At 62.8% G+C, this 25389-nt stretch overlaps 8 protein-coding genes across 8 annotated transcripts; 6 read left to right on the top strand and 2 right to left on the bottom strand.

The window, feature by feature from the left end:
* The first annotated feature begins 2690 nt into the window (after window positions 1-2690).
* ric8a (Synembryn) lies at window positions 2691-5145 on the top strand. The gene is made up of 5 exons (XM_062773385.1): window positions 2691-2955; window positions 3047-3435; window positions 3510-3649; window positions 3707-4335; window positions 4374-5145. Exons 1-5 carry the CDS (start codon window positions 2754-2756, stop codon window positions 4991-4993), a joined length of 1980 nt encoding a protein of 659 aa, XP_062629369.1. The 5' UTR covers window positions 2691-2753; the 3' UTR covers window positions 4994-5145.
* Window positions 5146-5349: 204 nt separating this feature from the next.
* SEM1 (26S proteasome complex subunit SEM1) lies at window positions 5350-5990 on the bottom strand. Its single transcript, XM_062773384.1, has 3 exons — window positions 5855-5990; window positions 5766-5781; window positions 5350-5681 (listed from the first exon to the last, which is right to left on the bottom strand). The coding sequence occupies exons 1-3, from the start codon at window positions 5966-5968 to the stop codon at window positions 5518-5520; spliced, it is 294 nt and encodes a 97-aa protein (XP_062629368.1). The 5' UTR covers window positions 5969-5990; the 3' UTR covers window positions 5350-5517.
* A 158-nt stretch (window positions 5991-6148) lies between these two features.
* Window positions 6149-8789, top strand: pet127 (mRNA degradation protein, mitochondrial). The gene is made up of 8 exons (XM_062773383.1): window positions 6149-6802; window positions 6840-7232; window positions 7268-7569; window positions 7608-7730; window positions 7766-7863; window positions 7907-7993; window positions 8034-8374; window positions 8411-8789. Exons 1-8 carry the CDS (start codon window positions 6178-6180, stop codon window positions 8773-8775), a joined length of 2334 nt encoding a protein of 777 aa, XP_062629367.1. The 5' UTR covers window positions 6149-6177; the 3' UTR covers window positions 8776-8789.
* Window positions 8790-8991: 202 nt separating this feature from the next.
* Window positions 8992-11444, top strand: SPAPJ696.02_0 (SH3 domain-containing protein). Its single transcript, XM_062773382.1, has 7 exons — window positions 8992-9165; window positions 9280-9382; window positions 9619-9807; window positions 10191-10400; window positions 10909-11011; window positions 11070-11122; window positions 11163-11444. Exons 1-7 carry the CDS (start codon window positions 9082-9084, stop codon window positions 11318-11320), a joined length of 900 nt encoding a protein of 299 aa, XP_062629366.1. The 5' UTR covers window positions 8992-9081; the 3' UTR covers window positions 11321-11444.
* Window positions 11445-12716: 1272 nt separating this feature from the next.
* LOC62_05G006866 (uncharacterized protein) lies at window positions 12717-13562 on the top strand (the record flags this gene model as incomplete). The annotated part of the gene is made up of 1 exon (XM_062773381.1): window positions 12717-13562. The coding sequence occupies one exon, from the start codon at window positions 12717-12719 to the stop codon at window positions 13560-13562; it is 846 nt and encodes a 281-aa protein (XP_062629365.1).
* Window positions 13563-14675: 1113 nt separating this feature from the next.
* ADE1 (Bifunctional purine biosynthetic protein ADE1) lies at window positions 14676-17341 on the bottom strand. The gene is made up of 3 exons (XM_062773380.1): window positions 16988-17341; window positions 16107-16940; window positions 14676-16057 (listed from the first exon to the last, which is right to left on the bottom strand). Exons 1-3 carry the CDS (start codon window positions 17295-17297, stop codon window positions 14781-14783), a joined length of 2421 nt encoding a protein of 806 aa, XP_062629364.1. The 5' UTR covers window positions 17298-17341; the 3' UTR covers window positions 14676-14780.
* Window positions 17342-17883: 542 nt separating this feature from the next.
* pgmA (Phosphoglucomutase) lies at window positions 17884-20448 on the top strand. Its single transcript, XM_062773379.1, has 6 exons — window positions 17884-17989; window positions 18053-18122; window positions 18164-18574; window positions 18933-19497; window positions 19544-19657; window positions 19730-20448. Coding segments are annotated over exons 1-6 (1683 nt in total). The 5' UTR covers window positions 17884-17987; the 3' UTR covers window positions 20251-20448.
* Window positions 20449-21693: 1245 nt separating this feature from the next.
* LOC62_05G006863 (uncharacterized protein) lies at window positions 21694-25034 on the top strand. Its single transcript, XM_062773378.1, has 3 exons — window positions 21694-22834; window positions 22889-23303; window positions 23353-25034. Exons 1-3 carry the CDS (start codon window positions 22728-22730, stop codon window positions 24952-24954), a joined length of 2124 nt encoding a protein of 707 aa, XP_062629362.1. The 5' UTR covers window positions 21694-22727; the 3' UTR covers window positions 24955-25034.
* Window positions 25035-25389: the final 355 nt, after the last annotated feature.

Here is a 25389-nt window from a genome sequence, read left to right as displayed (position 1 = left end):
CACGCACGAGCGAGCAAGCAAAGTTTGCGCTATCCATTCGAATCGAGATCGGCGGAAGGACTTGGAGCGAGCGGAGCAGAGTTACAACCATGACGCACGCAGTATACAAGCGCACGTGCGATGCGAGCGCTGGCCATACGTCGTACAAACTGACAGGCGAGCGCGCCGCGCCGCTGACGCTGACGAGAAAAAGTTTGCCACGAGCGAGCGAGTGAGCGAGCGAGGCGAGCGGGCATGACCGACCCGCTGGCGGGCCGAGGACACACCGGCCGGCGAGTGGCTTCGTACCCTGGCGCACTCCTCGCCCCCGGTCGGTCCCCCGGCCCTGCATACGAGATAAGATGCGACAAGCGACGACGACGACGACGAAACTTTTCAGCAGCGGGGGGGGTGGCGTTTACACACGCGCGCGCGCATTGGCGGGATGTGCGCGGAGGTGTACGAGAAAAGCGCTGACAAACGCCGGGGCGGCGTGTCGTGTCGTGTGAGCGTGCGGCTGCGCTCGCTGCTCGCTCGCACCTGCATACGGACAAGGCCGGCTGACCCGTAGAGACGGTGACAGTTGAGCGCGCCCCACGCCACGCTTTGCCGCGCTTGGCGGGCTGGCTTGCCGCGCCGGCTCGGCGGTTCGGTCGAGTCGGCGGGTGTCACCGACAAACGACCGACGACGACGGGGTGCCCGAGGCAGCCCCCGCTTTCGGCATGTCCCCGCCGCGCTGTACTCCGGGCAGTAATCTCCGACCGGAGCGCAGGATGTATGTGCGTGTGCATAAGCAAGCAGGCGGGCGGAAAGGCAGGCACGGTGCGCGCTGGTCGATAGGGCGACGCGGTCCACTGGCGACGTGGGCTCTCTTGGCAGGCAGGATGGTGGCGGATTGCGGATTTTACAAACATTCATCATTCATTCGGATCGGGTCTTCCTCGTCAACGACGGCGACGAATGCTAGCAGGCGCGGGCCGCTGTGCATGCTTGAACGCGGATTGGAGGCGTAGAGGCATGTATATCGCGCATTTGCGTTGGTGGTGGACGGTGCTGCGGGAGTACAGTAGAAGAGGTGGCCACCACATGTGGCACTTGCTTCAAGACTTGCCTTACGGGGTCCAGGCCGGCGTCGTCTGCCACTTTACCTGCCCACATTGCAGATGGCTCTGCAGATTGCATGCATGAGGGTCGAGAGGAGATAGAGTGGGGAACACTGCCTCACGTGGGGGGGGGCGTCGGTATGCACCTCCAGTGTGGCACTGTATGGGCGAGACTACGGTAGGCGTCGACGACACGGGGCGGTGTGTCGGCATGTCGCGCTGCTTCTTGATTGACGCAGGGCCCTCTTGGCCTCTAGTCGTAGGGCGCTTGGAGCTGTACGACGAGCTATGCTTACGACGGCACAGTTGTCTCTGGTAGCAGAATTCAGAATACTGGCAGAGCTTTGTACGGCACAGTTCGGCAGCAGCGGCGTACACCAGACCTCGGTATTCACGCAGGGGGCGGGCGCACTTGGACACCAGTACAGGGCAGCACACAGTACACCAGTGCACCCCAGCGCACCCCATCACATGCCCGTGCTCACGACGCCAGACTGGCGACGCGCAAGCGACCCGTTCCTTCGGTTCTTTCGTTCGGAGGTAATCTCGTCCCTTGCCTCGCGGTGTTCGGGACGCACACGGCTGTGCTTGGTGTGCGCTTGTGGAATGGACAGGATGGGTGCAGGTTTTCGAGGTCGATGGGCCGCGCGTGGGCCGTCTTGGCAGGTGAGGAGGGGATGTGTGACCGTGTCGATGGCATGGGTGGGTGGCGAGGGGGACCACGCTCCGGGCGGTTGGTGGTGGCGAGTGGATCGAGCAGGGCGAGGAGGGGTGAGCTTCGCGGTGACGGTTCCGTGGCGGGTCGACGAGTGGCCATGGTAGTGCACTGGGCCCGGCATGAGCGGCCCGGAGATGCGGAACGCGCCCGCCGTGTTCGCTGGCACGCGGCCGCTCACGGGGTGCGTGGCAGATGGGTGCGGTTAGTGGCGCTGAGGGTTGTGTGTGATGACGAGGCGACGACGGGTATCAGCGTCGATGGAAGGTGGCCTCTTGGTCGCTGTGCTGTGTCAGTGGCTCCCGTGCCAAATGATGCACTCTGGCATGTTCGAGCAGCGTTGCGTGTGGTGTGAGGGCGTTTGGAGGTGATTCGAACTCAGTAACATAGTTGGGTCACAAAGATGATGCCCGCTGGAGTTCGTTCCATCTCACTACTGTTCTGCACGGCACCATCAAACCGACCGAATCACCAACACAAGAAAACTCACTCCATTCGCGAGGCAAACGTCGCCAGGACCATAGATAGCCCGTGCACTCCGAAACACGAAGGCAAGGAGTGGAGGACGACTCAGAACTGGTGCGGTAGGAGGGTAAGCGCGAGCTTAGCCACCAAAGTCGCCACACAGTGCCGATACATGCACCCAAAGCATCCAAACGTCACCAGTACAGCCCGATACACCACTTAAACCCACCAAGACTTGGATCCCGCCCGCCTTGACAGCAAAACGACGAACCCAACCCCTTCACCCACTCAAAGCCAACCGCCACAAACACTCGAATTTGCCACCAACGTCCAACGACCAACCTCCACTTTCGTCATGTCGTCACTGTGCACAGACCGCGTCCACCACAATAGCAGCATGCGGCAGCCATCGCACCTCAAGCCACGACAGAACACACTGCAATAATAACCAGACTTCTAACATCCCCCACTCCTCCCCCCCCGCCATCTCATGCAGGTGCCGCTAGCTACAGACTACACGGCCATCGCGGACCGCGGGCGCGCCCCGGCACTCGCGCCGGTCCGCCGCGAGCTGAGCCGCATCATCAACGCGCCGCCGACGCTCATGCACCCCGAGGACCGGGCCGGGTTCCTCGTCGCCATCCTCGCCGACTTGGCGCCGGACGGGCTGTGGATGCACTGGCCTGACGATGGTGAGTGGGCGGGAGGTGTGGTGCGACACTCTGGTCGTCTGATACCTCGCCTGCTCGAACGCGCACGCGCTGACGCACCCGCTCACTCCAGTCCACACGGCCGCCCTCACCGCCGTCAAGGTCCTCGGTCGCAACCCCGTCGGGTCAGAAACCCTCATCACGCCAGATCACCTCGCGACGCTCCTGCACCACTCGGGCATCTCGCCGCGCGTGACGACTGCCCCGCGCGTGCCGCCTTTCTCGCCGCCCGCAAGCGAGGCCATGCGCGCGCTGGCAAACACGCTCGTGCTGCACCCGCCTGCGCGGCGGCGGTTCGCAGAGATCGGCGGCGGGCCCGCGATCGCCCGTGCGCTCGGCACCGCGGAGCACACGCCCGCCAACCTCTTTCTGCTGGGCCGCATCGGATTCCTCATCACCGCCAGCGGCAAGTGTGTGCGCGAAATGGTCGACAGTGACGGCCTGGTCCCAAAGCTCGTGCATGTGAGAGAGTGAAAACGGTGGCGCTCGCTCGGACCGCCGAGATACAAAAAACACACGACTGACACAGTACACAGCACCTCTCGGCCTTGCGTGTGATGCCAGCAAACTACGACGCCCTGTCCGAGCTCCTAAAGTTTACCGCAAATGTCCTCCGCTTCTACCCCCAAAAGGTCGAGGGCGACGACGAGCCCCCATGGGATGCCAAGCTCGATCCGTGAGCCAGCTGCGCTGCCGCCTGCGCACTGACTTCTGCTGCTGCTGACAGAGCCAGCCTCCTCGCCCCTATACTCAGCATTGTCCACCAAATACCCTTCAACGACCTGCTCCCACCGCTCACCCACGCCCTCCACGCGCTTATCTCGATCCCGCTGACCCCCGAGCTCCTTCCTACGTGGTACGCAACGCCCGGAACCGGCCGACAGGCATCACAATCTCGCGACAAGAAGAAGGGCAGCAAGACGGGCAGTCCGCCATCGGGTGGTTTCTCCGACGGCCAACTGTCGCCCACGCCGTCGGGCTCGTTCCTCAGCTTTAGGGGGCCGACAACGCATGCAACGCCCACCGCTCAGACGGTCCCACGGCGTCTTCTCGCTATTCTCAATGGGTTCGTCGACGCCCATCTGCCCGGCACGGCCCCACCCGACCCAGAGTTCATCATCGACGAAGTGCTGCCCCCGGTGCTGGTGCTCGCGGCGCACACGGCGACGGGATGTATCGAGATGCGGACGTTCTACCGCAGCTCGCTCTTCCCGCGTTCACTTGACAGGTCACCAGAGGCCGGGCCTCTGGAGGCTCGACCGGGATTGCTTGGCACGCTTCTGCGTCTCATGAACACGACGCACAGTATCCACTCGCGAGATACCGCCGGCGAGTTCCTGTGGGCTGTGTGCAGCGGTGACGGTGAGTTCCGAGGCTGTGGGGTTTTGCTGATCGTGCAGCTGGCGAGTTGTGTGATGAGATTGGCTACGGCAACGCCGCAGGACTGTTGTATCGCAAAGGGCTGTCTGGCCCTCCGCCAGCCCGCGTGGTCGAGTTGCCAGATGAGCAGCCGCGGCCTGTACCTCCCCGTTCGCCCGCTCCGACAGCCCACTCGCCGTCGCCGTCAACAAGCCACTCGCACCACAGCGGTGCGTCGATCCGCTCGCACGAGCGACGTCACACTGCGGCGTCGGGACACTCGCAGCACACGATCGCGTCGAGCAACTCGCACGAGCGGCACCCTATCACCGGCCTCGAAGCGCCAACCGGGGACAGCAACTCGCCATTCGACGGCATGACGGACGAGGAGAAGGAGCGTGAAGCGGAGAAGATGTTTGTGCTGTTTGAGAGGCTAAACCGCAACCCGATCATCAAGGCGGGCGCGCCGACGCCCGACGGCGGCACAAAGTCGCTCAAGGAGGCCATGCAGGACAAGGTGGCCTCGGGCGAGGCGGACCTATGGGAGGCGGCCGAGGCAGAGCGCGTACGGACTGAAGCGCTCGCCCAGGAGGAAGCAGACGAAGAGGAGGCTGCCAAGGAGATGGAGGCGTACTTTAAGCGCAAGCACCCGGCGCGATAGGCCGTGGGTGAGGGGTGTAGGCGCTGGGCACCGCCGTGTGCAGATCTAGAACTGTGCAGATGCATGGTATTGTGTGCTGGGGGCCGTGAGCGCTGTGTGAGGATGGACGGCGGGAGGCAGCGTTGGGTGCAGGGGAGCTCCGTTCGTCAGTGCTCCATCAGACCGACAATCTGCGTCCTTTCCCTCCATGGGCGGCAAATGCCACACCGAGGAAAGCAGCGTCAGTGTTCTCAAGCCACAACACTGATTCTCAGCGACAGATGAATGCTTCGAGGCAATCAGTCAGCTGTGGTGAGCAGTACACTCAGCACTCGTCATCATCCGTCAGCACGCAGCGCAGCGCAACGCTGCCCCAGCCGCACTATAAGTGCATGCTGCTGGCGTAAAGCTCTCTATCTCGTCTCATCGCGGGTGGGCGGGGCGGGGCGGGGCGTCGTGAGGCGTCGTGCCGGTCGGTCGTCGTGGTGTCAAAGCGAGCGAGCCGGACCCCGCTCGACGCAGCGCTGCGCGCCGCGTCGCGTCGCTTACTCCTTCATCGCCTCGTCCCCCCCGCCCGCACGCTCGGCAATAGCCTGCCGGAGCTGCTTCTGGAAGTCGTCCTCGACGTCGTCGTCGTCCCAGTTATCCTCCCACAGCTGCTCGGTGCCGGGGGCGGTGGCGAGCGTGTCGGCGACCGTGGTGGTTTGTTCTGCGCATGTCAGTAACTATCGTGAGCCACGGTGCGTGGCCTGCCGGCGCCGCATTGATAGCTGCTAGGACTGCTCGTGCTCACCGGATGCGGGGAAGTCCTGCGCTCGTCAGCAATGTTCAAGCTCGGAATCAGGCGACTCGCTGCGCTCGCCGCCTTCCTCGCCGGCTCACCTCAAACTCGTCGTCGTCCTCCAGCGCGCCGAGCTGCGGCAGCTTCTTCTTCTCCTGTGCCGGCGCGGCGGCAGGTGTCTCCTCGGGCTTCTTGTCGTTCTTCTGCTCTGCCATTGTCGTTGGTCGTGAAGTGGAGTTGAGAACAACAGTGTCATCACCAACTGCGAATGCGCGTCGTCGTGTGGAACCTGCGACAATGTCATGCCACGTGGTGGTCACGTGCCGCCCTCCGGCTCCGATCGGTCTTGGAATTGTTGGAGTTGGTCGATATTTTGACGATTACCAGCTACACCACCACGCACCGCACCACCACGGCCACCACAATGCTCGCTCTACGTGCCGTGTCACGCACGGCGCCGGGACTGTCCCGCAGCATTGGTAGCAAGGCGACCAAGGGGCGCCGACAACGCCGCGCCGCGTCCGCCGCGCTCGCGAGGCTCAGAAGCAACGAGGTCGTCCAGCCTGCTGCTGCCCCCGAGGGCGAGGTCCCGGCCAACGCTATCACGGCCAAGGTGGCCATCCCGCAGAACGGTTCCAGAGAAATAGACATCAAAGGGAAATGGGATCCGTCGCGCGTCGCTGAGCGCCAGGTGCACCCCCGGCAGTCCCTCAAGGCAGGCGAGAAGTACAGGCTCCGGATAAAGGACGAGTTGGCGGACAAAGGGGACGAGCCGGCCGCCAAGGCGGAGAATGAACAGGCCGCGAGTGGATCACAGGACGGAGCGGACACGAACACCAAGAGCTCAGAAGGCAAGGGCCGCAAGGTGATCAGGTCGTCGGGGGACCGTCCCACCCTTGACACGCCACCCCACTTTGCCCGTACCCACAACTTTCCCCTCGAGCCCAAGGACGGAGAGCGCGGCGAGGAGGGCAAAGGACCGAGCAAGGAGCTGAAGAAGGCGAAGAAGAAGGAGCGCCGCGAGGAGCCTCCGCGCGACGAGTTCCTCGGTACGTCACCCTACCATTGTTGCCGACTGACAGGAAGAGCTCTTCCGGCCAGACGACGAGGCAAAGGCAGCGAGCGAGGCATACGAGCCAGTCGCGTCGGGCATGCTCGCGCCGTCCGACGTGCCGATCCGCGGCGTCAAGTCGCCGCGCGAGGCCAAGGTCGCGCGTCTCGCGCGCGGGCTGCAGCGCGTGCTCTTCGCTCCTGGGGTACACTCGCTGCGCGACCCGCGTACGGGCGTGTGGAACTTTGAGCCCGAGCTCGCCGAGGTGCCCGAGCCGGAGCAGTTTGCGTTCCACCGCATGCCGCAGTACATTACTGCGTCGAAGGACGACGAGCTGGCCCAGATGGCCGAAGGCGACGGGCTGCGGTTCATCGGCTCGACGTCGACCCTCACGCAGGCACTGAGCCAGATCTACTTCACGCTGAGTGGTGAGTGCGGGGCTTTGGGCTTCACTGACTGCCAGGTGGACGTGGCGTCGACCACACGACGCTCAGCGGCGAGTTCAGCTCCGAGCGCAAGGACTTTACTGCCGGTGCGCAGCTCCCCGCGCTCTTGAATATCGAGCTGCTGCCCAACGGCCGCTACGCAATAGACAACGACAAGAGCAATGCGATCGACGAGAATATTCTCTCGGATTACGGCCGTATTCTCGAGAAGCTGTTAACGGCAGAGAAGGACGACTTTGAAAGATTCCTCACATCGTCACCAGAGTCGGCCGTCCCCGAGTCGGAGAGGACGGAGCGCGAGGCGTACTGCTACAGCCGAGTGAGTAGTGCTGGTGTAGCCCTCGCTGACCCATACAGAGCTCCTCCCTCCTCATGCGCTCGCAGCTCGATTGCCAGGACGACAGACTGCCCGGTAACGGAACGTTCGATATCAAGACCCGCGCGTGCATGCCCATCCGTATGGACCGGGCAAACTACAAGGTGGGTGCTGTTCTGGACTTGGCTGACCCGCGCAGAAGAACAGCGACTACGACATTTCCACCCTCCAGGGCTACAAGGAGTCGTTTGAGCGCGAGTACTACGACTTGACAAGATCGGGCATGTTGAAGTACAGGTGTGTGGTGACAAGAGTGCAGGAGGCAGTACTCACACAACAGCCTCCAAGCCCGTATCGGCCAGATGGATGGCATCTTTGTCGCCTATCATAACACTGTCCGCTGCTTTGGCTTCCAGTATCTCCCTCTGTAAGCTAAATCGCCCAGCAAGACCCAGCTCACACCACAGATCCGAGCTCGACGAGCGGCTATTCGGCTCCACTGAAATCGCCAACCAGGTCTTCCACCTCTGCGTGGGCCTGCTCGAGCGTATCCTCGAAAAGGCTACCGAGATCTTCCCCGACCGCTCGTTGTCAATGACCCTTCACCGCACAAAGCCTCGGGCTACGGAGCACGACTTTGAGAACGAGCTCATTGTGACGTTTGCGCCGACGACGTGGGACAACCCTGACACGCCGATTCCCCGCCGTGCCATGTCCATCAAGCTCAAGGCTGAGCTTGATGGCACGCTGATCGAGGGGGGTGTTCTCGAGCTTTCTGGGGATCGGGTAGCGAGGAGGGAGCAGAAGCGTGAGTACGGCCCTGTGTAACCCGGCTAACAGGCAGTCAAGGTGCAGTGGGACATGGGCATGACGCCTGATACCGTCGACGGCATTGCGACGGCCACAACACTGAGGGACAAGGCCATCACGACCGTGCGGGCGATGAACTCGCTCTCGGTGCCAGACGGCGAGACGCCATTCAAGATGCTGCAGGCAACGCGGAAGAAGTATGAGGGCCAGGTACGCAACACGGCCGAGGTGCGATGGGTTGCGCCCAACGAGCGCACGGTGGCTCTTCGTCAAGAAGCGCAGGAGAGCGGCAAGGCGTACCGCAAGCGCGTGGAATCGTGGTCCGCAGCAAAAGATGGCATGTGGTGGGGCGCCGAGTCGCAGCGTCCGGGGGCCAACGGGGCCGAGGCGAGCAAGTAGACGCCCGAGGTGGATACGTAGACGCGTGTTTTGTGTTGTTGTTATCACTATGGCATTGCATCATCGCTCCAGTGGGCTAGTCGTTAAAGGCATGGCCAAGCAAAAGGCGACGACGACGACGTCGGCGCCGTGGGTCGGGTTGGTCAGGTCGGTCGGGTTTCAGTGCTGCCACTTTTGCTAAAAAGCCATGACGTCGTTCCTGGGCATTGCCGGCGTCCGTCATTCGTTTCCTTTTGCCACCTCGACGACGACGAGTAACGCAACTCGCATTCGCTCTACTCTACTTCCCACAACAACCAATCCACAATGTCGGGCGGCTTTGGCAACTTTCTGAACAAGGTCAAGACGGGCGCGCAGAGCGCCGGCGCGCAAGCCGCCGCATTTGCCCAGGTAAGTGGGTGTGGGTGTGGGAGCGGCGGGGGCGAGTCCTCGACTGGTTAGCCTGCCTTATCTCTCCGGCGCCGACTCCACTGCTGTTGGCTGCATCCTGCTCACACACCACAGGAGGGCACGGCGCGCGCCCAGTCCGGCTCGTCCAACATCATGCAGGGCTTCTCGCTCCCCGGCGAGTCGCAGAAGGCGGCCAAGATCCTCAAGAGCTTCCTGGGTGAGTGGGAGCGGCGCTCGCCGAGCGCAGCGAGGTGTGAGGGAGCGTCCAGGCCTAGGCAGGACCGGGTGTGCATTAGTCGTAGGCCAGCATGCCCTCGGTCACATTCCAGCTGTACCCCCGCTACAGCCTTAGTGCTGTTGTCATCGTACGGCCCTCGCTCAACGCTTACGCTGGCGCTCGCCCTGCACCGCCCCGCCCCGCCGCCCGCCGGACCCGTCCACTAACGACCCCAGCCGACCCGTCGCACCCCGAGTCGGCGCTCAACTCGATCCCGAAGCAGGTCCTCCTCGGTTGCAAGGGCCTCGCCGTCTTCACGATCCTCAAGGCCGGCTTCGTGTTCTCCGGCAAGGCGGGCTCTGGCCTCGTCGTTGCGCGTCTGCCTGACGGCAGCTGGAGCGCGCCGAGCTGTATCGCCACTGCTGGTGAGTGTTGTGACGCGGCGTGATGTGTGGGCATCTCGTTGCGATGTGCCGTGGGTATTGCGCTGTGGGCACCAAGCTGCTGGGCGCTGCTTCTTCGCGCTGCCTGAGCTTGTCGAGTCCCATTGGCGTTGCGGCCAGCGGCCGCTCGAGCCGGTAACGTGTCGCGCCGAGTATCATGGGGCACCGTAGTGCACATCATGTTTCGGTGCGCCGTGGGCACCACGTTGCTGGCGCGGCGCTGTGCTTCCTTGCGCCGCCCGAGCTTGTGCCCTCCCGCTACGCGTTGAGGCGCCAGCGCAACGGCCACGCGAGCCGGTAGCGTGTCGCCAACGTGCCCGCCACGCGCTTCCCTCCCAAACCCCCCACACCCGCTCACACCACAGGCGTCGGATGGGGCCTCCAAATCGGCGCAGACCTCACCGAAGTGGTGATGGTTCTCAACACGGACGAGGCGGTCAAGGCGTTCTCGCGCGGCGGCAACGTCACGATTGGTGGCAGTGTGTCTGCTGCCGCCGGCCCAATCGGCACCGGTGGCCAGCTTGCCGCGTCGATTGTCAACCCCTCGCCTATCTTCAGCTACTCGAGGTCCAAGGGTAAGTGCGGTGGATAGGCGTGGCACGGGCGTGGCGACTTGTTTTAGGCGTGGTCACACGGTTTTTAAGCTCGATGGCGTTGGGCGTCCCCGCAAGCACAGTCTGGCCAGGCTCCCTTCACCTGGTTAAGCTCGGCGCCGTGTCAACATGTGGGGCGGGCGGTTACCACGCACCACGTTAAGCGGAGCCACGTTCGTGACTGCCCACTCAAAGTTGCGCCACCAAGGCGGCTGCGCCGCCACACTCCGTTAAGCTTTGGTTTCATCATTTCGCCAAGGGGTGACCGTGTAGGGAGCGTGGTGGCGTTGTCGACCTCCGAAGGAGGTGGGCGCGGTGACGGCGTGGCGGTCCCACCTCCACCGAGGTGGGGAAGGCCGCCGTCCGCGTGACACTCGGCGCCGACATCAATGGAGGCGAAGTCGTCAAGTGTGCCCCTCCCTCATCTGGTCGCCGCTGCCAAGCCCGCTGCCACTCCGAACCGAGTCAAAGGCTATTACTAACTGAATAGGTCTATTTGCTGGCCTCTCGCTTGACGGAACTATTCTCGTTGAGCGCAGTGACGCAAACCGTGCTTTCTACGGCGCCAACATCTCATCGACCGACATTCTGACGTGAGTTGTCGGCTGTGGCATCGGCTCGAGCGCAGCCGTAAATTAACGCTATTACCAGCGGCCGTGTCCCTGCGCCTGAGATTGCGTCGCCAATGTACGACGTTATTGAGGGTGAGTCAAGATCTTGAAGGGTTGCAATTGACAGGTATAGCTGCCGAAGGTCTCGACGACTCGCACCTTCCCGACCAGTCGTATGTTCCCTCTAACCCAGTTGGCGGTACACATGCTCAGGCTGGTGCCCCCGCCAGTGCTCCTCCCCCCACCGGCAACACGCCCCTGTTTGACTCTGAAGCCGCGCACAAGAAGTAGAGTTGGTTTCCTTCCGAGGTGCTGCCGACCCGAAATTGATTTCGGCACCCTCGATCCCATTACTGCTGGCCCCCGTTTTGCTGTCGCCTACGCGGCTTACCCTGTATGCAAGTGTGCCGATGGAGGGAGGTGCATGTCTACATCCGGCTATCCGTTCCCAGAAGCAGCACTGTCTATGTTTGTGGTGCGGCCATAGAGCGTTGGTAAGCGGTCGGCAGCAACAGTGTGTCATTTTTCATTTCCAATGAGTGGTAGCAGGGGTCTGTACGACAGACCCGCGTTTCAGTGCCGGCCACCGTCGCCAGCTTCGCCATTTGCCTGCAGGCTCGCAACACTGGATTCCTGTAGGATGTTGTGCGGGTTCCCGGAATGGGGCGGTGGGCCAGAGTGGGGGAGGTATGTCAGGACCTGAGGAGGTCACGAGTTGTTGCGAGCGAGGGAGAGACGAGCGACGAGCGACGACTGCGAGCTGACTGACGGCTGGCTGTGCTGGCTCGACGACCTCGACGGCACGGCGCATCTCATTCAACCGGTACCCGCCCACCGTGCCCATTCGTAAGCAGTAACCAGAGGAACTTGGCATGCAGATGCTAGTGCCTGCGTCGTTGCAAGGGCAAGGGGTGGGTGGTGACACCGGTCTAAACATGGCCTGGGTGTATTATTGCTTGTGTGGTCTATGTCTCCGGCGGACGGACGCTGTCGTGATCGTCGCCTCGTCGTCTCGTCTCGGTCAGTCATCATGGTTGAATGAATGCGCCGCCGCCCGCCGCCCGCAGATCACCCCGATCGACGGGCGATCCTCTTGGTGTCGCTAACGCCATGGCTGGCGCGCTGGCGGCCGCACGCGCAGTGTATAATGTTCGGCGGCACCCGCCGAAAATGGCCACGTTATGGCATGGTTAGACGCCACAGGGAGGGTTGTGGATGTGCGTGCGCGCAGCGTGAGCTTGCAGTGCAGGTGCCAGTTGGGTTTGCAGGGACGAGACACGCACCCACTCTGCCTCGTTACCTGCTTCTCGAAGCGAGGCGTCCCAGCCAACCTGCCCACAGACTGTAGCCCACCCCGCGCCCCCCTCCCCGTGCCGCGCCCAGAGCAGTCGGCCCGAATCACAAACCTTGCTGCCGCCGCCACAGAGCTAAACTCTGAAAGTGTCTGTTCCGAGCGACCTGTCCTGTCCTGTCCTGTCTGGGTGCCTGTCACTTGCTGCAGCAAACGTTACAGGGCGGCAGCACTGACCGACTGCCTTACAGCAGCAGCACCAAGCAACACCCAACGACGCCGACTATAAGTGACGCACGGGTCCGGGTGGCGGCGCGGCGTGATCTCCCTCCTCCCCGCGAACGACGAAACGAACACTTCTTTCTCTACACCACTGTCTGCTTGATGACCATGACAATGGCGCAGCACTTCACCACCACCACTGCCTACTGCGCCGACGCCGACCACGCCACCAACGCAGTGCCGTACCCCACTCCGCGGCTCGACGACGGGCCAACGACCCTCCTCGGCCTGTTCGGCCCGTGCGAGTCCACGCCGCCCTCGGCCTGCGCGGCGTTCCCCCCCTCCCCGCCGTCCTTCTCCTCGTCGCTCGCGCGCCGCTCAGCCTCCCCGCCACCGCGGCATGCGCGCGCGCCGCCCGCGCCGCTGCTGCTGAGCTGCGAGTGGTCGCCCGTCGTCGAGCTGGACGACGAGCTTCTCCCCGTGCCCTCGCCGTCGATGCTGCGCGCGCCGCGCATCGCGCCGCGCGAGCTCGCCCTCAGCCCCACCACGCGGTCCTGGGACGTCTCGCGCGCCGGCACGCCGCGGTCCGCTGCGATCCCCGTGCCGCCCATTGAGGGAACCCGCCCGCCAGCGATGCCGCGCTACTCGGCGCTCGGGCTCGAGATCGCCTCCGGCAGCAGCCCAGTACGCGCGTCCGCGCCGTCGCCCTCCCCGCCGCACTGTGCGTCGCGCAAGCGCCGCCTCGCGTCCGCGTCGGATATCGAGTACCACCGCGACGTCGCGCAGCGCGTAGACGAGCCCGAGCTCGAGTCGCGCGTGAGCCACTGGTGGCGCGCGGTCGCGGCCGCCACGAGTGGCGGGAACAACACGCCGGTGCGCTGCTCGTCGAGCGCACACCTCCCCCTCCAGTCGTGGGGCCACGAGCTCAGCGCCGCGCTGAGTATGCTCGACTCGCCGCGCTCGTGTACCGGCGCTTTGCGCTGCGAGCCCTTCGCGCGCACGCCCACGCCTGCAACGTAGCGAAGCCAGCTGCCACTCGGACGGCGGCCGGCGGGCACACCGAGCAAACCTGCGTCACTCGTCCTCCTTCCGCCCCTTGGCCACTTGGCTCTTGTCTTGGCGGCGACGACGACGATGACGCCAACTCCTTGTAATGTATCATCCCTAGAAGACGTAAAGCAGTCAATAGTCAGTAGTAACACTAAGTAGTCACCATAGCAGCCACCACCACCACATCATCCCCACACGCCACGCCACACGCCACAATCACGACGCCACATCCACATCCACACACATACACACATACACACACACACAATGCATCCTTGGGCACCTTGACACCTTGAAACCTTACATGTTCCTCGTTGCTCTGACCCCCGTTGCGCCGTCGCCCTGTCTTTGCACACCCGCTGCGGCGTCTGCGGCGTCTCGCGTGTCCTGTCCATTTCTGCCGAGCGACGCCGAGGCCGCCGGCGCGGCGGGTGGGGGATCGCCGGGCACCCGTTGCGACGCTGCGCTCTGGCTGGCTGGCTGGTTGGTCGAGCAGCGCGCTTGTAAGTACACATTTTCGGCGCGGCGCTTGTCGCCGTGCCGCGCCTGTCGTGACGCAGAGCTGAGCTGAGCTGGGCGGACCACCGACCGACGGACCGACCGACCGATCGGTGCCCATCGTCTGCCTGAGTCTGGACTACGCGCCGTCACCACCGCCGGCACCCACCCTCGGCACCCACTATGCTTGTTGTGCAGGTATCACCAGCGCTTACCTGCCTCATCGACGCTCGCTCGGCCCGACCCTCTCATCCTCCCCCACCCTGCCCCTCGCCATCGCTGTCCATCGCCGCGCCGCACCCTATCGAGGCACAGCGGCACATGCCGCCCCGGCGACCACCCCTGCCGATCCCTGCGACCGCGTCGTTTACACATCGTCTGGCCGTCGTGTAGCTCGTCGACACACGTTATCATTGGTTGAGTCTACACGCAGGTTTTGTCTTGGCACGACACAAAACGCGCAAAGGCACTGCCTGACCCACCCCGCCGGCGAGACAGTACTGCCGCACACGGCCCCGCTCTACCCCCGCCTTCCGTTTAAACACATCGCATCATCACCTCCGGTGGGCAGCGTTCCCAGTACGTTCCTTTTCACAAGTATACATGCACGGTTGATGCGCGACCGACTACGTCTAGACAAAATATGAGATGACGCTGTGGGATGATTTGGAATCCCGCAGACGTTGGATTTTACTGAGACCAGGACTCGATTCCAAGGTACTCGACACCCGGCGTGGCAATGACCTCACCCATGACAAAGGCCTTGGGCTCGCCGTTCGAGTGCAGGCTCTCGAGCGCGGCAGAGACCTGGTCCTTGCCGACAATAATGACCATGCCCACACCACAGTTGAAGGTGCGTGCAAGCTCCAGAGGCGCAACGTTGCCAGTCTTGGAGATCCACTTCCACAGCTCGGGCAGCTGCCACGAAGTCAGGTCAATCTTGACACCGAGGTCGGGCTGGCCGACAAAGACACGGGGGATGTTCTCGGTGAAGCCACCGCCAGTGATGTGCGACATGCCCTTGAACAGGGCGGCGCGGATACCAGGGAGGAGGGGCTTGATGTAGAGGCGGGTGGGGGTGAGGAGAGAGTCGCCGACAGTCTCCTTGGGCGACCAGGGAGCGGGCGAGTTGAGGTCGAGTCCGGCAAGCGAAACGACCTTGCGGATGAGCGAGAAGCCGTTCGAGTGGGGTCCAGACGAGGGAAGACCAATGAGAATGTCACCGGCCTTCATGTCGTTGCGGGGGAGCATGAGGTTACGCTCGACAGCGCCGACGGCAAAGCCAGCAAGGTCGTAGTCGTCGCCGTGGTACATGCCAGGCATCTCGGCAGTCTCACCACCAATGAGGGCACAGCCCGACTCGAGGCAGCCCTGGGCAATACCGGTGATAACGTCGGCAGCGACAGGGACGTCGAGCTTGGAGCAAGCATAGTAGTCGAGGAAGTACAGGGGCTCGGCACCCTGGACGATAAGGTCGTTGACGCTCATGGCGACGAGGTCGATACCAACGGTCGAGTGCTTGCCGTAGTTGAGGGCAACACGGAGCTTGGTTCCGACACCGTCAGTGCCCGAGACGAGCACGGGGTCGCGGAAGCCAGCCGACTTGAGGTCAAAGGCACCGCCAAAGCCACCAATCTCGCCGTTGGCTCCGGGGCGGCGCGTGGCCTTGACGACGGGCTTGATGGCCTCGACGAGGGCGTTACCGGCGTCGACATCGACACCGGCAGCGGCGTAGGTGAGGGCGACGGGGGCGCTGGGTCCGGCGGGGGTCTCGGCGGCAAGGGCGCGGTAGGCAATGTCACGGCGGATGGTCTTGCCCTTGAACTCGACGGCAGCAACACCCTTGTAGGCGAGGTCGACAGCCTCACGGATGGTGTTGCCAACGGCGGCGACGGCGAGGACACGGCCACCGTCGGTCACGGTGACGCCGTCCTTGACAGCGGTACCGGCGTGGAAGACCTGGACGCCTGGGCCTGCGTTAGGACGCATCCGCAGCAAACTGATATCACCACTTACCCTCAGGAACGGCACCAATCTGCATGGGGACACCCTTGGGGTACGAGCCGGGGTAGCCCTCGGACGCGGCAACGACCGAGACGGCAAAGCCGTCACGGTAGCCGAGCTTGACCGAGTCGAGGCGGCGTTCAACGGCGGCGAGCATGACCTCGGCAAGGTCGGTCTCGTCGTCGAGGAGGAGCATGAGCGCCTGGGTCTCGGGGTCGCCAAAGCGGACGTTGTACTCGAGGACCTTGGGGCCGGCCGAGGTAAGGATGAAGCCGGTGAAGAGGAGGCCGACAAAGGGGTGGCCGTCGAGGCGCATGCCACGGATCGTGGGCTCGAGCGACTCCTTGATGACACGCTCCATGATCTCGGGGGTAGCAACGGGGGCCGGGGCGTACGCGCCCATGCCGCCAGTGTTGAGGCCAGTGTCGCCCTCGCCGATGCGCTTGTGGTCCTGCGCAGCGGGCATGGGGACAATGGTGTAGCCGTCGGAGAAGGCAAGGACCGAGATCTCGGGGCCCGTGAGGAACTCCTCAACCACAACCTCGTTGCCGGCGTCGCCAAACTCCTTGTCGACCATGACCGACTTGAGCGCAGCGAGCGCCTCCTCGGTCGTCTCGGGGATGAGCACACCCTTACCGGCAGCAAGCCCCGACGCCTTGATGACGGCGCGGCCCGACGAGAAGGGGTTCGACTTGAGGTAGGCAACAGCGTCCTCGTACTGGTCGAGGGTGAAGTTGCGGAAGCCGGCAGTCGGGATGTTGTGGCGGGCCATGAACTCCTTCGAGAGGGCCTTGGAGCCCTCGAGAAGCGCCGCAGCGGGCGAGGGACCGAAGGTGGCAATGCCGGCTGTTACTCGATCAGCTATGCGCATGCCTAGGCCGCTCGCTACACACCCTTGCGGAACTCGGCCTCGGCGCCGTCAACGAGCGGCTGCTCGGGGCCGGGGACGACGAGGTCGACCTTGTTCTCCTTGGCAAACTGGACAGCGCCGGCGTAGCCCGCCTTGCCGCCCCACGGGACGTTGACGTTCTGGACCTTGCCGCCGATGAGCGACGTGCCGCCGTTTCCGGGCGCGATGAGGACGCGCTTGACGCGGGGCGACTGGGCGAGCTTGAAGGCCAGCGCGTGCTCGCGGCCACCGGCGCCGAGGAGGAGGACGGTGAGGTCCGAGGCGGGGGCGGGGAACGTTGTCGGCTCTGCCATTTTGCTTTAGGAGAGGAGGGAGGGGGGGTGGTGGGGGTGCCGAGAGGCGGGGGGGGGGATGAGTGCGATGGAGATTGCTGCCAGTGGTGCTGCGAGCATCATATCTTGCGGCCTGGCGACTCCGACGACTTGGTGCCCATTCTCAAAAATCCCCAGTTGCAGGCACCTTAATTTGGCCCCCGGGTTAATCGGCTTGGCTAAGTGGTTTCTAATAGCTCCAGCCGATTTTCTAAATGGATTAGGATTTACAACAACGTGCATTAGCCTTTGGTCACTAGCTTGGTGATCATTGGCTGCTCATCCGGCGGCATGGCGACTTTTCAGGAACGACGGCTGGCGCGACGCGGGGCAGCTGATGGGCCAATCCAAGTTCCCCACAAGCGGCATGGCTGGCGGCGGGCGCTGGCGGGCACTAGGCAGGGGGAGGGGGGGGCACAGCACGCACTGGCTACTGCCGCCTGCCGCCCACAGCCGCACACACAGCACTGCAGCTGACTGCCAGCGTCATTGCACGAGTGACCCCGGTCCGCGTTCCCCCCTGCCGCCATCTGGGCCACATCCCATCCCATCCGGCCCATCCCCCAACCCCCAACCCCCTTCCCCATCCTTCCATCCAACTCACTCACTCTCTCTGTCACTTCCTCTTCTTCTCTCTCTCAAAACACCACCTAAACACTGAGCAGCAACACAATGTGAGCACCAGCTACGGCCACCACGCACAACCCCCCTCGCCCCGGCTAACGTCACTCTCACAGGTCTGTTGTCACCGTTCAGACCACCCCCTTCGCGGGCCAGAAGCCTGGCACCTCGGGCCTTCGTAAGAAGGTGGGTAGCTAACCAATGATGACCGCACTGACATCTCCCAGGTCAAGGTCTTCCAGCAGCCCCACTACACCGAGAACTTTGTCCAGGCCATCTTCACCGCCATGCCCGGCGGCAGCGACGGCAAGACGATCGTCGTCGGTGGTGACGGCCGCTACTACTCGCCCGAGGTCGTCCAGATCATCCTCCGCCTTGCTGCCGGTAACGGCATCAAGCACGTTGTCGTTGGCCAGCACGGTGTCCTCTCGACCCCCGCCGTCTCGGCCCTCATCCGTTCCCTCAAGACGGACGGCGGTATCCTCCTCACCGCCTCGCACAACCCTGGTGGCCCCGAGAACGACTTTGGCATCAAGTTCAACACTGCCAACGGTGGCCCCGCCCCGGAGGACGTTACCGACAAGATCTACAAGGTTACCGAGGGCATCACGAGCTACAAGCAGGTTGAGCTCCCCGACGTGAGTAGGGGTGGTGGTGTGGGAGAGGTGTAGGAGAGGCGGATGCTGTGTGGGAGCCGGAGTAGTGTCGGCGAGCGGAGTCTGTGTGGATGTGGGGGAGGCGGAGCTGAGTGGGAGGCTGGGTGGGCCGGCCAGGCCTTTCTCGCGCCACAGGGCGTGAGGGAGGGCCGTCACTCGCGAGTGAAGCGCGAGGGTGGGCGGGCGGCCGGCGAGGTCGAGGGCGGCCGGCGAGGTCGAGGGCGGCCGTCAGGAAGAGACGTCCTCTTCTCTGGCCGACCAGCTGCCAGACACACACGAGCTTGATGTCGAGTTGGCGACACACATGCACACAATGTGAACACCCTGTTGACACCCCCAGCTCGACATCTCCAAGCTCGGCGAGTTCACCCACGGCCCCCTCAAGGTGACCATTGTCGACTCGGTGTCCAACTACATTGAGCTCCTCAAGACCATCTTCGACTTTGAGCGTATCAAGAAGTGGCTCCACGAAACGTCGCCCAAGCCCACTGTCCTCTTTGACGCCCTCAACGGTGTCACTGGCCCCTACGGCCGCGCCATCTTCGTCGAGGAGCTCGGCCTCCCCGAGTCGTCGATCCAGAACGCTACCCCCCTCCCCGACTTTGGCGGCCTCCACCCCGACCCCAACCTCACCTACGCCCACACCCTTGTCGAGCGTGTTGAGCGCGAGAACATCCTCTTCGGCGCCGCCTCGGACGGTGACGGTGACCGTAACATGATCTACGGCAAGGGTGCCTTCGTCACCCCCTCCGACTCGGTTGCCATCATTGCCGACTGGGCCGAGAAGGCCATCCCCTACTTCAAGGGCGGTGTCAAGGGCCTTGCCCGTTCCATGCCTACCTCGGGCGCCATTGACCTTGTCGCCAAGGCCAAGGGCCTCGAGGTCTTCGAGGTCCCTACTGGATGTAAGTGGTAGCTGGCAAACTCGACTCCTGAGCTAACACACCGCAGGGAAGTTCTTTGGCAACCTCATGGACGCTGGCCGTCTCTCCATCTGCGGTGAGGAGTCGTTCGGTACCGGCTCGGACCACATCCGTGAGAAGGACGGTGTCTGGGCTGTTGTTGGTGAGTAACCTGTCGGGATCGGAGATTCCGCGCGTGTGTCCAAGTTCCAAGTTCGCAGCTGACGGGCCCTAGCTTGGCTCGCCATCCTGGCCGCCGCCAACGAGGAGAAGCCTGGCACGACCATCGATGACGTGCTCCTCGCCCACTACAACGTCTACGGCCGTAGCTTCTTCTCTCGCTACGACTACGAGGAGGTCGAGTCTGCTGGCGCCGAGGCCCTCGTCAACAACCTTCGCGAGGAGTTTGCCAAGCCCGACTTTGTCGGCCAGTCCTTCAAGGCCACCACCTCGGACACTTCGTTCACTGTCAAGGAGGCTGCCGACTTTGCCTACACCGACCCCGTTGACGGCTCGGTTTCGACCAAGCAGGGCCTGTACATCAAGTTCACCGACGGCTCGCGTATCATCTTCCGTCTGTCAGGCACTGGATCGTCGGGTGCCACTGTTCGTCTGTATGTTGAGAAGTACAGCAAGAACGCGGCCGAGTACGGAGAGGACGCCCAGGTCGGCCTCAAGCCCCTCATCGAGGTTGCGCTCTCGCTGTCCAAGCTCCAGGACTACATCAAGCGTGACAAGCCCACTGTTATTACTTAAGTTGCCCGAGCGGCTCCAGTGACGCGCAGCGATGACGCGCGTGTCTCACGCATGGGAGGCGGCGGAGCTTCAGAGGCGGACCGGGTCATGTTCGGTCACGGGTGATCCGGTGGAGTTGAGCTTAAACAATGGGGAGGGTGTAATTAGGTTAGGAATCTGGTAACGGATCCTCTATGGGAATGCATATTGGTCCCACAGTTCCCACCATACGAGGTGTAAAGGCTGTAAGAGTTGGATTGGTGGGGTCAGTCAGCGTGAGGGCATGAGGGCAAGCGCGCGCGTGAAGTCGCGAAAGAGGCGCAGAGAGTAAAAGTACCTTGGCGGCACATGGAGGCTAAACGGGCTTAACGGCTGCAACCTTGGTTATGCCATTTGAGCATTTAGTGCGCCGGGAATGGGCTTTGAATGCCTGGAACATGGCCATGGGCCTTGGGTATGTACGGCACCGGGGGCGCGGAACTGCCCCCCCGTTCCTAGGTCATCCCGCCGCTCGCTGCAGATGCTGGAAAACAGGCTCTGGTCTAGTACCTGGTACACCTGCTCTGCGCGCGCAAACGACAAGGGTCCGGACGGCAGGAATTGGGCACACGGGAAGCCAACAAGGCAGTGTTGGCTTTTGGCTCGATCGCCCGCGCAGCAGCAGCAGCAGCAGCACCCCAGCGGTCACGGCCTTGCCTTGCAAGGCGCCTGGCGTGTTGTGGCTTGCAATCAACATGAGGCCCGGCTTGCTCGTCACCTCGATCCTCATGCGCACGGTACCCAAAGAAGGTTTGCTGACGTCTGCCAGTGCCGAGAGAGCAGCGCAGTGGTGCAGCTACTCGAGCTGGACCTGCTCGCCGTGCACAAGAACGCCTCGCCCACTTTACTTGTCCACTACGCTCCCTCCCCTACTGGGTTACTGGGTGACTGGTGGCGGCTGCTAGTGCCGCCGCCATCGCCGCCTCCGCAATAGGGACGGGGTCTGGCCCAGACATTTTTCTCTTGGAGGCCAGGAACCGTGGGCGCGGTGGTACGTTGGCCGTGAGGCTGTCATCAGCATGAGCAAGGCGTGAGCAAGCAAGCAATTGCTTGCCTGCATTGCACAGCAGAACACGCGCAGTTCGCACGATGATTAACGAGGTGGGGTGGTGCTGTTGGGGGCCGAGGGGGCAAGGCAGGCAGGTAGGAAGGAGTATGCATCGGGGTACGTGAACCCTGCGAGGCACCTGGCACCGTCCTGGGTCGGGTCCTGGCGTGCAAAAGCAAAGCATAGCAAAAGCAAAAGGACGGCAGGCGTCAATCTAAACCGGGGCGGGCGGAGTGTAGTGAGGGCGGCGGCGACGGAGGAAGGAGTGAGTAGTACGCAGCGCGGCGGCGGCATTCAGGCAGCAGAGGCCAGGGAGGGAGGCGGCCGGCCCAAAGTCACACCCAGTTGGTAACCTTTTCGCGTGTATTCAATTGTGCATCCTCTCATCTCGACATCTCTCTTGCTGTCTGTCTTGTCATTGTCACTGTTGCCTAGCTAGCCTTTGCATTGACGACACGACACACCTCCTCTCGACGACGGCACCGGCCAAAACACGCCCAACTTGCTCGTTTCGTCGACACGCACGCTACATCTCACCAGCCCCCCGCCCCGTGGTACGCACGCGCCGGTGCACGCGTGACGGAATCTGAACCTGGGCACCGTGTTTGAGGTGCCAGGGGAAAGAAAGAGAGACTGGCTACAGCGACAGCAGCGACGGCGACAAGCATAAGCAAGACTGCAGCAGTAGTAGCAGCTGCTGTAACAAGCACAAGCTAGTTGCACCGACGACGACGACGACCGCGGGCCGCGATTTGTCCCTGTTTAGACACTTGCAACCCCCCAAACTACAAACCATCACACATCTTGCTTGTATTCTCCATCACTCGCACTCGCACTCCCCCTTTGTGTGCGGCTGCACAGACCACCAACCACGCCAGCATCGCGCGACTCGACCTGCTGCGCAGTGCTATATTGTCCCCCCCATCGACCCCTTAGACGCCATTCGAAAGTAAAGGCAAAGCGACCCCGCCGCTCCCGGTGACCCTGCCGCCCGTCCGCGCCTCCCCTTGTCCGACAACAGCATCCCTCGTCGCCCCGCTGGGATCCGTGATCCTCGTCTACGCGTCGTCGCTTTGCACTCTCTCCTCCAGTCGCGAATCACACACAGAAGCACCCTTGTACACAGCAACAATAACAACTACACACACTCACGCTCATTCCACCCAAACCCTCCGCTCTTGCTCCTCCCCGTCCCCGCCCCTCAACGCCCCCATTCCTCGCCAAGAAACCGCCTCCTCCCTGCAACACCGCATTCCGATCCAAGCCGGAGGACATTGTTGATCATCTGTCCCGCCGGCTCTAGCATCAGCTTCGACTTGCTCTAGACTGTTGCTTGAGCCCCAGAAACATACGTCGACAAGGCGTTGTTGCAACCCCATCACACTCCCCCCTCCCCCTCCCCCCATCCACCATGGACGCTATCAATAGGGCCATTCAGGCCAATGGTGACTGCGCAGAGTGCCCAGAAAAGGTAACCTGCGACTGTTCTGCCGGCGAGCAGTGTATCATTACACCAAGGTAAGGAGCCCTTGATGGCCTCAAGTCCCGTTACACCCCCGCTAACCTGCCAAGATCCTGCTGGACATGCGGAACATTCACTTGTGTGGACAAGCAAGACGACTTGGCCACCTTGAATGCCAACTTGAAAGCGATCCAAGCGCTGTCAGACCCTATCGAGAACACATTATACCTCGACTGGTTGCAGCGCTCCGCCTCTTCCGACCTCGTTGGACGTGCAATCAACATGAGTGACCCTAACGCCGGGTGTGTTCCTTGCCCCGACGGTCCACCACCCTGCAACTGCTCGGCCCACGAGACATGCCAGCTCGATGCCCGTAAATGCTCAAACTGTGGCGTTGCAAACTGCATCAAGAACAACATCAGTGGTAACGGAGGCGTGAACCCTGGCGTGATTGCTGGCCCCATCATTGCCGTTGTTCTCATCCTCGCGAGCTTGGGTCTCTTCTGGTTCCTGAAGCGCAAAAAGGTTTGTAACCTTGGCTACTTGTGCTGCCTTTCCGCTAACGTCGTCGCAGCAACGCGACCTTGCTCGCCTCGAGGACCTCGCCGAGCGTGCCCGCAAGGGCGAATCATCAGCGTTCCACCTGTCGACGCCGGCGTCGCCCACGTCGGCAGGACACCGGTCACGCCATGCTTCGCAGTTGATGCCCCACTCGCCTACCAGCTCGAGCGGCCAGCGCACCTCCTCACAACTCGCCGCTCTTTCCGCAGACGCCGAGTACCGTGACGAAAAGGGCGCCACCATTCGTGTCTACAAGGGCAAGCGCGGCATCATCAACGCCGATCCCAACCACCCCGACAACGGCGGCAACTCTGACCCCTTCACCGACGGCCACAGTGTGTCCACCGGCGGAGCCAGCAGTGGCCACTCCGCCAACGTTATCCCCATCCACTTTGTCCCTGGTTCCCGGTCAGAAGATTCACTGGCAAAGGTACTGGCACAGCACGGCGGACCTGCCTCGGCCGACGAAAAGGCCGCTGCTGCTCGCAACCTCGACCTTGCTCGTCAAAACCTTATGCGCATCCAGGCGGCTGGACGCATGCCACCACCTCGTCCTGCTCGTGCACCTGACCTTGACCTTCGCCTGAACCCTCCTCGTGGTGGTACCCAGGAGGAGGTGGGAAGCTCGCGCGATTCGATCCGTTCGGCCTTCTCCGCAGCGCCTTCATTCCTGTCAGCCAACACTGCCGATCTCCATCTCGATGTGCCCCAGATTGTCACGTCCAAACAGATTCACTTTGGCCGTCTCCAGGCAGCCGAGGTTGTTCAGCTTGGACGTGTTGCCGAGTCATCGCCTCCAGATCCTTTCAAGGAGGAGGGCGCCGACACCCCACCTACACAGGACGCTGTCGGTCGCTCCCTCATCGGTTCCAACAATGCCACTGGTACACCCGTCAACGCCAGCACAACCTCCCTCGGCGACGGCAGCTTTGCCGTTAGCCAGCCCAGCCCCACCGACCTGCGATTCTCCATGGGATCCCTCGCCTATGACCGTTCCTCAATGTCGACTGTTGGGACGGCCTACCTTCAGCGTGCCCACATTGTCAACCTGGAGCACCCGCCTCCCATGCCCGTCGTTCTGCCTGGTGCAGACCGGCCCCGGTTCGAGTCGGTCTCGTCGTACCAGTCGACTGGTGGCGATTCGATTCTTGGAGCATTCCCCATGACCATCCACCAACCCGGTGACGGCAGCCGGCCTACACCTGGCGGCGTCCCCACCAACTCCTCTACTACCACCCTGGACCTTGGAGGCGCTGGTCGCCCTCCTGTAGCGTTCAAGACGCCTGGCCCGGCCGGACCGGGAGGTGCTCGTCCTCTGACCGCCAACTCGACCCACTCGCTCGCCGACTCGTTCCTCGGATCCTTCCCCTTCGTTGCGCCGGACGGAAGCGGTGCCGAGGGCATCCCTCCCACGTCTAAGAACCCTAGCCGTCTTACACTTGGCATGAGCTCTGCGAGCGAGGGTCTGGGCGACTTTGATTTTAGCTTTGAGGAGCACGGCGGACCACACCCACACGGCGTCCCCCCTCCGCCTATCCCTATCGAGGAGGACGATGACGGATCTACGGAAACGGATCCGACCACGCCCCGGGCGCCAACGGGCCCGAGGGGGTGAGGACAGTAGAGCGGCAGCAGCAGGTTATCCATAGTAGTTTAATGTATTGGGACGTATGTGTAATGCCACATTTATTCATGCTTTAGGCCCAGAACTGCGGCGAGTGCGGCGAGTATGGAGCACGCGACGACGCGGTCGACGATGCGACGATGCTAGGGGTAGCGTGTTGATCCGCGCATTGACGTATGTATGCTTATGGGCGCGACGCGTTTGGGGTGCGGAAGTGTTATGTTATGCGTTGCAGCACGATGAGCACATTGTGGTGTAAAGGCCGGAAGGCCATGGCCCCGGGGGGGAGTCGACGCCCAGGGGGCCAAGGGGCGGAGAGGGGAAGCGTGCCACAACCTGCGGCCTGCCACGTGGTGATAATAAAAATCCCGAAGGACCAAAAGCCACGTATTCAGGCATCTCAGTGCCGATCGGTCGCGAGATGGA

Source organism: Vanrija pseudolonga, chromosome 5, assembly GCF_020906515.1.
Source record: "Vanrija pseudolonga chromosome 5, complete sequence".
NCBI lineage: Eukaryota > Fungi > Basidiomycota > Tremellomycetes > Trichosporonales > Trichosporonaceae > Vanrija > Vanrija pseudolonga.
The sequence above is the reverse complement of the archived record's forward strand: the minus strand, read 5'-3'. Positions and strand labels throughout refer to the sequence as shown.

Coding starts and splice junctions, on each gene's coding strand:
- pgmA (XM_062773379.1), top strand. Junction 18,123..18,163: donor CCTCGGGCCTTCGTAAGAAG/GTGGGTAGCTAA, acceptor GACATCTCCCAG/GTCAAGGTCTTCCAGCAGCC. Junction 18,575..18,932: donor AGCAGGTTGAGCTCCCCGAC/GTGAGTAGGGGT, acceptor TGACACCCCCAG/CTCGACATCTCCAAGCTCGG.
- pet127 (XM_062773383.1), top strand. CDS start 6,178: ATGCTCGCTCTACGTGCCGTGTCACGCACGGCGCCGGGACTGTCCCGC. Junction 7,233..7,267: donor GATCTACTTCACGCTGAGTG/GTGAGTGCGGGG, acceptor ACTGACTGCCAG/GTGGACGTGGCGTCGACCAC. Junction 7,570..7,607: donor AGGCGTACTGCTACAGCCGA/GTGAGTAGTGCT, acceptor TGACCCATACAG/AGCTCCTCCCTCCTCATGCG.
- LOC62_05G006863 (XM_062773378.1), top strand. CDS start 22,728: ATGGACGCTATCAATAGGGCCATTCAGGCCAATGGTGACTGCGCAGAG. Junction 22,835..22,888: donor CAGTGTATCATTACACCAAG/GTAAGGAGCCCT, acceptor TAACCTGCCAAG/ATCCTGCTGGACATGCGGAA. Junction 23,304..23,352: donor GGTTCCTGAAGCGCAAAAAG/GTTTGTAACCTT, acceptor ACGTCGTCGCAG/CAACGCGACCTTGCTCGCCT.
- SEM1 (XM_062773384.1), bottom strand. CDS start 5,968: ATGGCAGAGCAGAAGAACGACAAGAAGCCCGAGGAGACACCTGCCGCC.
- SPAPJ696.02_0 (XM_062773382.1), top strand. CDS start 9,082: ATGTCGGGCGGCTTTGGCAACTTTCTGAACAAGGTCAAGACGGGCGCG. Junction 10,401..10,908: donor CAGCTACTCGAGGTCCAAGG/GTAAGTGCGGTG, acceptor CTAACTGAATAG/GTCTATTTGCTGGCCTCTCG. Junction 11,012..11,069: donor TCATCGACCGACATTCTGAC/GTGAGTTGTCGG, acceptor CGCTATTACCAG/CGGCCGTGTCCCTGCGCCTG.
- ADE1 (XM_062773380.1), bottom strand. CDS start 17,297: ATGGCAGAGCCGACAACGTTCCCCGCCCCCGCCTCGGACCTCACCGTC. Junction 16,941..16,987: donor CGAGGCCGAGTTCCGCAAGG/GTGTGTAGCGAG, acceptor ATCGAGTAACAG/CCGGCATTGCCACCTTCGGT. Junction 16,058..16,106: donor GATTGGTGCCGTTCCTGAGG/GTAAGTGGTGAT, acceptor ACGCAGGCCCAG/GCGTCCAGGTCTTCCACGCC.
- ric8a (XM_062773385.1), top strand. CDS start 2,754: ATGCAGGTGCCGCTAGCTACAGACTACACGGCCATCGCGGACCGCGGG. Junction 2,956..3,046: donor GATGCACTGGCCTGACGATG/GTGAGTGGGCGG, acceptor CGCTCACTCCAG/TCCACACGGCCGCCCTCACC. Junction 4,336..4,373: donor GGCTGTGTGCAGCGGTGACG/GTGAGTTCCGAG, acceptor CTGATCGTGCAG/CTGGCGAGTTGTGTGATGAG.